We start from the raw sequence: 10,804 nt of genomic DNA, 5'->3' as shown, positions 1-10,804 counted from the left end.
AGAGGATCTTCGGAAGAGGTCAAAACAGAGAAAACTTCCTTACGGTTTTCGCCGAGCTTTCGACAGTTTTATACTGTCATCTTCAGGGCCTGTTTTATTATCATATAAACAAACAATTAAAACATGAAAAAACAATAATTACAACAATAATTGGATATCTTACTTTAAAACCTTAATAGGAAATTAAACAACATGGTGTTTTGGGCACAGAAGTATATTATGTTTTTTTTCGGCTCAGCATCTAAATATTGATTTAAATGGAATACATTAACAATTAAAAATTATAGCTAAAATTACAGTAAAAATACAGTAATAATCGTGGATATTGAGTGGTCGAAAGGTCTAGTACACTATGCACGTCATGCCTGGCAATATAGGTACGAATACAATACCGAGTTATAATTGTTTAACTTGTTGTACCTAAAATCAGCTAGTCTTTATAATTTAGTTTTTACTTATAGTTTTATTTTCTTACTATTATTATATAGTTTATTTTTATTTTTTATTTTTCGCACGCCTGAAAAAGAACAGCCAACTTCCGGCAGACGGATAACCATCCATGTTGTAAAATGCTTTTAATATTGTATTGTGTAATGCTTCTCTTTAATGTAAATAAAGCATGTTATCTATCTATACCAAACTTAGTCCTACAAGAAAAAGTAGCTTTAATTCTGTCATACGACAAACAAGAGTGACGCCCAAGGAACAGATTGTCCTATTGTAGATTTTTCGACCAAGCCCTAATAAACTGTTTGCATATGGTAATTACTGCGTACTTAATATGTTAATACCTTCCTCCACTTGGAACTCTTAAGGAGGATTGGTTTATTTATATTTGCCAGTGGTGTTGGGAAATACTGTATTACTTCATGGTCAATGCTTAGTAATGAAATAATCTATTTAAAGATTAATAAACGTTGATGATTGACAAATATAATTTCTTTAAATAATTCAACGTTATTGTACAACTTTGCCCATAAAAATAATGATTTTTAGCATACTACTTACCGTAGATACATGATCCATTCGCATTTTACAGTTTAAACTGAACACCTTAAAATAATGAATCAGGACGGATCTTAGTCGATAAATTACTACATCAAAATTAATTAATTAACGGTCGAAATTTATGTCGCTACGGCAAATTACGATGAGATCAACTTTCAAAAGAGCAATATTAAAGTCTTAGAAGTTTGATTTCTGGGGTTTCCTTCCACGAGCTTTCGGACGCATGAAGACTGAAGCTTATGGACTCAGTACATAAGTTTCCCCTTGGTCCAAACTCTCAAAAAACCAATACGAGATTAGCATATGGTTTGAGCTATCGGAATTACTTATCTAGGATCCATTTTGCCCTTGTAGGGCGAAAACATCCGGATTCTCGGGTTTGTCCAGATAAAAGGCTTTGGAAACAGAAAGGAATTTTGTATTACAATCGACTCAACAATTACTATTTAAAATGTACAGATTGATTTTGCCATATGTAGAACACCTTTCAGTATTTTTTTTGGAATGCCAAACTTAAGTGGTTTAGGGTAATACATACAATACAACAAGTTACTACTTCCAAATTTCTTTCCTCCACACACAATCACCAATTCCTCCCTGTCTTTCGTTATATGGTTTTCACCTTTTTCTTCTTAGTGGCTGTTTATCCAACTAATAAATGCTGATTTAGCATCTTATTTTACCTTGCCAAACACATGGTCCGCTGGTCAATCCTTTTACCCCATCACTTAAAATTTTCCCTGAATACCATATACTTTTATTTTGTTATTTAGGAGGTTTTCTCATTCTGAGCTACGTTCAGCTCTGTTAAACTAACTGTAACCACGATTTTTCTGTGTTACCACGTCTTTAGTTACTTACTACTTCTTTCCAATTTTTTCCCTTTGTTTTTTTCTTCTTGGTTCTTCCATGTCATCTATGAATTTGGGAAAGAACAACATAATAGACAACTGAAGGACAGATTCAACGAACAAAAAATTTAGCTGAAAATACTCCAAATTCGGCAGAAAATTAGCTTGTTTAATACATATTGTGTGTAGATATCTATTTAGAGTATTTTGTAAAACAAGAGGTTTACGCAGTCTTTTTTCCAGCGACTTAATAATCAGGAACTTTAACTTAAATGTGTCAAGATATTTTCATGTTTGATGAAACACAAAAAAAAACATAATTATAACAGTTTTATCGAAAACATAATATACACACAGTTAAAAATAATATTTTAATATTATTTTAATAATATTCATAATAATTTATAATAGTAACTTATAAAATTCACATATCCTTTTAATTAATTTATTTACATATTATTAATTTTATTATTTATATATTCATTTAAATATTTATACAACTAATTAGATATTTATTTATACAATTACTTATCTAAGCAAAATTTTGGTTAAATTGCTATACTCTATTAACCTGTCCTTAAATCCTGTCATGTTATTTGACACATAGATTCAATTCACTTAATAATTCTTCATTTTTAATTGTAAGTTTGTAACACAAGTGTCAGTGATTTGTAAGAACTTTTTCCGCTAATATGTAGACTGTAAATAAAATTATTATATAAAGGTTACAGGATAAACATGTTGAAGGTTATAAAGCCCAATTGCTTTCACACTTTGGTAATAACTCAGGATACACCACAACTGTAAATTAATACTAATAAAATAAAGAATTTTTCATTTCATTTCATGTTTGTTAACCAGCTAAATTAGCATTTTTTTATACCATGGAAGTCACGTTGGCTGAAGTGGTTGGTTAGAGCAGCGGCGTATTGAGCCGAAGGTCGTGGGTTCGAATCCCGCTCGTAACACGAACTTTTTCATTTCAAGAAAAACCTTATATAAAAAAATTAATTAATTGAAAGAAGTAATTTGGTCAATTGACCACTGAATGTAAATTAGGTAATTATGTGAATATTTATAATAAAAAACAAAACAGAATATATTTCAATTCCTAATAGATGCATGCACACAATATTGTATAGTAAAAATAAAATTACTTTTTTTTATTTATAAAAAAATTTGATTTCGCTATTTAAAAAGCGTTAATTTTTTTATGAAGCTAAGAACCAACCAAAATCAATGCATGAACAGAAAATATTTTAACTGCTAATTGTCAATACTAATAGTAAACATTGCACTACAGATTTCGGATACAAAATCACTAAATTCACGCCAAATAATCAGAAATTATATCGATTCATTTTTCGTTCTAATCAAGTTACAACAGTTTAAACATAACCATTAGAAACTAACGTCATATTCAAATTTTCTTTCTTTTATTTCACTATCTGACTTTATTTTGACCAAGATGACGTGTAGGAAAGAAATCTTAGAAAAACATGAATCCCTTAAATGGAAGGAAGAGGGTAACGGCCGGAGAACGCCGCGGCCGTTGCGTTGGAGGAACCCGGTCCTGCACTTAAGCTGGTCCTTTTGCGGTATCAGCGGATAAACGGTGGGTGGAAACAAAATTACCCCAAGGTCCTTCGACAGAAATGCAAATCTCCTCCCTCAACTGTAATTTAATCCGGTCTGTGGTCTTTCTCCGGTGATTCTCCGCCAACAGGCGTGGCAAACAATGTGGGTGAGCGATTTTTTTTTCTTTTAAACGTGGGCTGTTATTGCTAAAAATGTAAGATGTAAAATGGCGATTGGCTCTAGTTGATTACGTCTGACTCATTCCTTGACTAAAACTTAAATACATATTAGCCCTAACACTTCTATTGATAATACTTGAAACGGACGGCTTGAACTTGCTTCACGAAAAACAAATATCGAACATATAACCTAAACCAGATGTACTGTCTGAATTGACTCTGCCCTTGATATGTAGTAAATGAACTATGCAGGGTTTTAAGCAGATTCTAAGGTATCACGTAGCTCATTGGCATTGTTACAGGTATCCCCGGTAAGTAAGTATATAGGACCAGTTCCGATTCTACTTTTTTTTGGTCATGTCCAATGTATGACTCACTTAGCACTTCAAAGTACAATCACAAGTACTTATTTTTTCTTTTTGTGAAGTATTCCTGGTTAAAATGGTTACACATATTTGGATCGCATTATATTTGTTCGGTTTGATATTCTTCCACCCATTTGTTCAATATAGCTTTCAGTATGCTCTGCGGTGTGCTCAGTAGTGTTGCCCCGATCAGTGAAGTGTACGTCTGATTTTTTACGTTAGTCATAAATGTTATGGTCAGCGTGGATCATCTTGGCAAAGCAAACTTTGGATTTTGCCATTTAGGAGGACGGTGACAATTAATTGAAATGCTTGTTGAGGTCAGGTGGGGAAAAAACCACTTGCAAAACCTAAGGTAAAGATAGAGATTTTTTCCAGGTTCGTGGTATTTTTGTGGTGGAACTCCACTATCAAAGGTAGAATAACACTGAAGCCTTTAGTTCCAACTTTTTTTTTAATGAAGAAAAAATTATTTAGAAAAAAATGACTTGCAAAACCTAAGGAAAAGATAGAGATTTTTTCCAGGTTCGTGGTATTTTTGTGGTGGAACTCCACTATCAAAGGTTGAATAACAATGAAGCCTTTAGTTCCAACTTTTTTTTTAATGAAGAAAAAATTATTTAGAAAAAATGACTTGCAAAACCTAAGGTAAAGATAGAGATTTTTTCCAGGTTCGTGGTATTTTTGTGGTGGAACTCTACTATCAAAGGTTGAATAACAATGAAGCCTTTAGTTCCAACTTTTTGTTTTAATGAAGAAAAAATTATTTAGAAAAAAAATGACTTGCAAAACCTAAGGTAATGATAGAGATTTTGTCGAGGTTCGCGGTACTTTTTTGGTAAAATCCACTATCGAAGGTTGAAGATCCATGAAGCCTTTAGTTCCAAGTTTTTATTTTTTTTATTTTATTTTTTATATTTCACCTTTAACCCAATTTTTCCAGTCTTTTTCTCTTAATCTACTGTCAACTTTGGGTCCCGTACACTTGACATATCCAAGGAAAATCTTTTTTATTCGGCCTTCATATGTAAACCAGAGATTTAAATAAACTTTTTAACGTTGTCGAAGTTCGTTGAAATTTTTGGGCGAGCAAACTCCCCTATATTAACATATTATTATTATGATTGTGCAGATTATATGCATAAGTAAGCAAAAAATATAAGATGCTTTACTGTCAATATATATCCAAATAATAAAAACACTTTTGATAAAAAAACATAACGAAATCTCAATATATCAAAGAAATTTTACATCAAATGCATCAAAATTAGATACTAACCAAACTTAAAAAATATTTTCGATGAAAAAACGTTAAAAGCATCCCACGCGTATGCAGACTCTTGGCATTGAACCACCACACCAGACGACATGCTGAGAAAAAAATCGACGGAATTTTTTCGTAACCAACAAAATGAGATGATAATCGTCTAGAAAATAATTTTAAGGATTAGCTATTTAATATTCCATTTTGTCCAGTCGGCGTACTTATCGACGTAATTAATGTAACGACGGACGAAGACAGCCTTACAGATAAAATGAACGTGCCATGGAAAATAGGAAGCAAACATAACATAAAATGAAAAAAAAGGATCAAAAACATGGAAATTAAGAGGTCGTTGACAATGTGAAACACAACGAACCCGGATCTACGAGATCGGGCGAACCTGAACAATGATCGCTTGTCATCATGAGCAAGTCGACTCGCAGACCACAGCCACAACTTCAAAATCATCCGATGCATTTACATAATTGCATATCTAAATATCTTCACAGCTTAACGACATTTGGAAAATTCCGAGCTGGCTTGTCTCCCGTCCACACGTCATGTCATGCGAGGTCACGCTCTAGGAACGCATGCGTGCCTTGACGCTCCTGCTTCCTTCGATCCGCTGACAATTGTTCGTTCGGTGTTTTCCCCGAGTTGGGTAGCGTCATGTCGCAATTGAACGATATCGATTCGACTTTCGCACTTGTCGACGCCGTGAAAAAATATCCGATTTTATACGACACGACCGACGTCGACTACCACGTCAAACACAAGCATGACATCGCCTGGAAGGAAGTGGCAAAAGAAGTTAACGCTCCAGGTTAGAAATACATAATGAAAGGCAAAATGCTTATTTTTTCCAGCAGTTTTATTGTTTGGAATAATTCTCAAACAACTGTTCGTTAGCAAGAGTCTCAACCTACGAGTTAATCCAGTCAAGATGGGGAGCGTACCATAGCAATACTTCACTTTCCGTTAAAACTTAGTTTTGATAGAAGAAGTTTAAATTGAAATTAATGTGTGGTGTTTAGTGGCCGTTAGTTAATGGTTATTTGAAGATCGTGAGATGCGGTCCGGTGTGACGTAGATTTTAGAAAAACATTTTCTTTATCGTGACAACGTTCGATCTTACTTGAGATCATCTTCAGGGCCTGGGATTTATAGACATTGTTTAAATTTTTTTCACATCCTCCATTTATTTGTAAAATTTAAACAATGTGTAATTTGTGTGTTTGTAATTTAAACAACGTACTCGAGATAAAAATGTCAATGGCACGAGCGGGATTCGAACCCACAACCTTCCGCTAAATACGCCGGTGCTCTAAAACTTGAGCTATCGTGACTTCGATCGGACACCAACTTCCCATCTCAACCAATATAGAAATAAATGTATGTAATTTTTCATCTCAACCAAACTTTACATCAAAATTATAAATCAATTTAGATCATTACTTTGGTTAATTAGGACCAACTAAAATACAAATGCATTAATGTAGAAATATATTATAATTGTCATGGAATGTAGCATGTAGCAGGTCTTTCAATCTCTGGTACTATAATTATTATTTGGAGATCGTGAGATGCGGTCTGGTGCGACGTAGGTTTAAGAAAAACATTTTCTTTATTGCGCCAACGTTTTGATCTTTATTGAGATCATCTTCAGAGCCTGGGATTTATACACATTGTTTAAATTTTACAAATACATGGAAGATGTGAAAAAAAATTTAAACAATGTTTATAAATCCCAGGCCCTGAAGATGATCTCAATTAAGATCGAAACGTTGGCACGATAAAGAAAATGTTTTTCTTAAACCTACGCCACACCAGACCGCATCTCACGATCTCCAAATAATCATCATTGGCTAACGGCCACTAAACACCACACGCTGGAATTATATTTTCACAACATTCTAGGGGTATGTCGTCTGTTACGGTATTACGTGATATAATTAATAAATTCTCCGTAGGAACTTATTTTTTAGTAGATTCTGCTCTATTAATTAATATTTATTTAGAAATCGTGAGATGCGGTCTGGTGTGATGTAGGTTTCAGAAAAACATTTTCTTTATCGTGCCAACGTTTCGATCTTTATTGAGATCATCTTGGCACTCTCGACACGACACGCAAGAATGGCACAATTACACAGACGACAAACACTTTGAGCCCTGAAGATGATCTCAATAAAGATCGAAACGTTGGCACGATAAAGAAAATGTTTTTCTGAAACCTACATCACACCAGACCGCATCTCACGATTTCTAAATAAATATCGATTAACGGTCACTATTCACCACACATTTCTATTAATTAATTCAATGAACATTTTTTTTGCGTTAATAAGTGAAAATTTCAAACACCTTTTCTCTTAGATAAATCAACATAAATTAAGGTTCATTGTGCATCTTATGAAGTCATAAATATATCCTCTGCCTTTAGTGAACTAGTATGAGAATCTTTTGAGCTGATTAAAAATTCAATCTCACGACGTGAAAAAAACTGGTTTTATTCCAGCCCCAAGTATAAAACATAATAAGGACGGTTATATCACAGTTGGGTTTTGTGGTTTCACGTGGCCTATCATAAGTTAGAAAAGAAATAATCGGAAGAAATTTGATGAAAAATAACGTTCTTGGGCAGAAACCAAAGAGAAAAAAATTCGAACGATTTGAACTCATTAATAACTATTTCGCCAAATTAACATGACAGGGATTCAACCTGTAGTTGGTGACAACAACAACATTGCAAATACATGGAGGATGTGAAAAAAAATTTAAAAAATGTTTATAAATCCCAGGCCCTGAAGATGTTTTCAATTAAGATCGAAACGTTGGCACGATAAAGAAAATGTTTTTCTTAAATCTACGATAACAACAACGTTTTATGCTAACGTCAACGAGATATCAGAAAAGGCTCTTTTGCGTTACAATTCATTCTTCTTTATATTCATCCTCCAATAAAATAAGCCAAGGCACTAAATATTATTTTGAAAAATGGTAGTCAAAGGGCATAAATCAGAAAAATATGGGGATGTAGCAGGTTTTTATTATCAAGCCCTTCTAATTTATTCAACTTTTAAAGTCTATAAAATAAGCTCGAAGGTTGTCACGTCTTTTCCATGCACCAATCCTGTCTGTTTTTCAATCAAATTTGAATGCATTGATCAATTTCTTTGTGCTGCGGGTTTAACAATTATTTTCCTCTTCTGTACAAAGAAAAGTGGATGTCCCTAGCCTTAGACTATCCATTTTTGGATTGGTGGCTATTGTCATACTTGATCACTTTTAGGGTGATTTCGCTGCGTGGTCTGCGGGATGAATAACCTGTTACCGATCATAATGATCTGTCTATTTTTTTTCACGTGCACCTAAAAAAGTCAAATATTTTGGACCTACAAACTGGAAAACTTAAATCCTATGACGTTTCATCAGTAGTTTTGATCATTCTGCTCTTATCGACGTTGTTACACTAATTTTAAGTAGCTGGAATCTTCTAAAATATATCTTATTGAAGACTGTAGGGTGATGAATCTGTAACTTGGTCATTTCCGATCATTCTAGTTTGCCTATCTTTACTTTTGAGCAGGCCATATTTGGGTCTGATCAAGCAAGAATAGGCGGTCGCAGCTCAATTCAATCTCACACCAAACAACAACTCCAATTTCATCATCACTGCTTTGTTCTATCAGAATGATCAAAAATGGCCAAACTCTAAATATTGGTACTTGCCAAATTTTTAATATGTGCTTTGCATTTTAATTTTTTATAACAGCCACTTCTTGCAAAGAAAAGTGGAAAAATTTACGAGCGGCATACAGCAGACACAGGAGGCAGCAAATCGCTTATGAAATGGGTGGAAAACCGAGAAAACCCTACTATCTGGCTGAGTACATGTCGTTCTTGATTCCACACAGCAACGTCAAGCCGGTGAATCGCATCAAGTAAATAATATATATAAATTTAAAATTTAGACTTTTTTATATAAGATTTGGTTTTAGTTTCGGCATAGCGTCTAACAACTCAGACCGCGAGAGCCAAGATGACCAAGAAGCTTGCGTTGACATTAAAGAAGAACGAACCGAAGAATGGAGCAACAGCGCTGAAGAAGACGAACCTAGCAAATTCGTCACCACGGATATTTTCGAAACGGATTTTTCTACCTCAATTCTTGAGTCTGGAGAGAAGAAAACCAGCGAAGAACTAAAGAAGAAAGACAGAACAGAACGATGTTGTTTCACCAGCGGTCAAAACGACGACGATGCTGATTTAAATTTTCTGAAGAGTCTCCTACCAGATATGCGACAAATGAAGCAACGAAAAAAGAACCAGTTCAAAATAGCAGTTTTAAAAACACTAGAAGATTTTATTGAATATTGATTTTTTAGGATAATTTAAATGTTCTCAAATCTCCAGTTTGAGAACATTCCCTTATGTGAAGGAAATAAAATAATAAACAAAGAACCATCAGTTTTAAAAACACTGGAACATTTTTATAGATTAAAAATAAAAGTTAAAATATTTTTTTTTGTATTTTCGTTCATATCAATTCGAAGTATTTTCACAATATATACTTATATTCTTTCAAATCTTGTGTTATCATAGTGACAACATTTATCTTTTTCCATAGTTGAAAATTGTCGTACAATATAAATAAAAATATTAAACAAGGTGTTTCACTTTAAACAATAATTATACGCTAGTGATTAACATGTTAAAACTAGTTTAAAAAAAACTACAGATTTTTACTTTTCTGGGTTTTAAATGAGTCATTTTTTAAGTGTTTGTCCAGTGGTTATGTTAAGTCTCAGGAAAAAATCCCGCAAGAATCCTAAGCCCACACTTTGCAAGATAGCCAACTACTACTGCCCACTACACCTACGTTCAGACGACTATAAATTCATTCTTCTTCATTTTTTTAATACAAGAATCTGCGTTTTGAAATCAGGCCTACTTGACAGAAAGTTCTGAAATGGGACAAGAAAATTATATATAATTAAACAATATATTGTTGGGAAAAAATCAATCTAAAACAACTTTTAGCAATTTTCTGGAACGTACGTTTGTACCATACCTAAAAAAATCTTCCATTTTAATTTCGATTTTTGCAATATTGTTAATTACAAGGTGCGTATCGCTGGAGTTTTATCCCATGTATATATTCTGAATTTTCGCTGTGCCTACACACATAATGACACACTGAACAACTATATTAAAGTACAGTGTTTTTTATATGTGATTTTTCAACAAAAATGAAGAGTGAATCAGTAAATAAATCAAACGAACAAATATAAGTACTGGACAGACAATTCACACAGTTTAGATTCAGCAGGCCGTGCAAACAAAATTATTATGCAAAATATAGTTTATTATAAATCGTTGTTATTTGCCCCCTTATACCCCACGCTGGTACCACTTCTAGGATGGCTGTCTAAAAACTTTTCTTCCTAAATTTGCAAAATTGATAACTAAAAGAAGGTTTTGATTTAACAGGATTACATATTGAAATAAGTAAATTTTAATAGGAATTTCAATAACGATATATTTTGGGAAAAAGCAAAT

At 33.3% G+C, this 10,804-nt stretch overlaps 1 protein-coding gene across 1 annotated transcript; it reads left to right on the top strand.

Annotated features, from left to right (window-relative positions):
- Positions 1-5,860: 5,860 nt before the first annotated feature.
- Positions 5,861-9,921, top strand: LOC106664989 (transcription factor Adf-1-like). Its single transcript, XM_014391104.2, has 3 exons — positions 5,861-6,068; positions 9,018-9,186; positions 9,244-9,921. Exons 1-3 carry the CDS (start codon positions 5,915-5,917, stop codon positions 9,620-9,622), a joined length of 702 nt encoding a protein of 233 aa, XP_014246590.1. The 5' UTR covers positions 5,861-5,914; the 3' UTR covers positions 9,623-9,921.
- Positions 9,922-10,804: the final 883 nt, after the last annotated feature.

This window comes from Cimex lectularius, unplaced genomic scaffold (genome assembly GCF_000648675.2).
Source record: "Cimex lectularius strain Harlan isolate CLEC.00 unplaced genomic scaffold, Clec_2.1 scaffold174, whole genome shotgun sequence".
Taxonomy (NCBI): domain Eukaryota; kingdom Metazoa; phylum Arthropoda; class Insecta; order Hemiptera; family Cimicidae; genus Cimex; species Cimex lectularius.
Note: the sequence above shows the minus strand (reverse complement) of the source record. Positions and strands in the feature narration are given on the sequence as shown.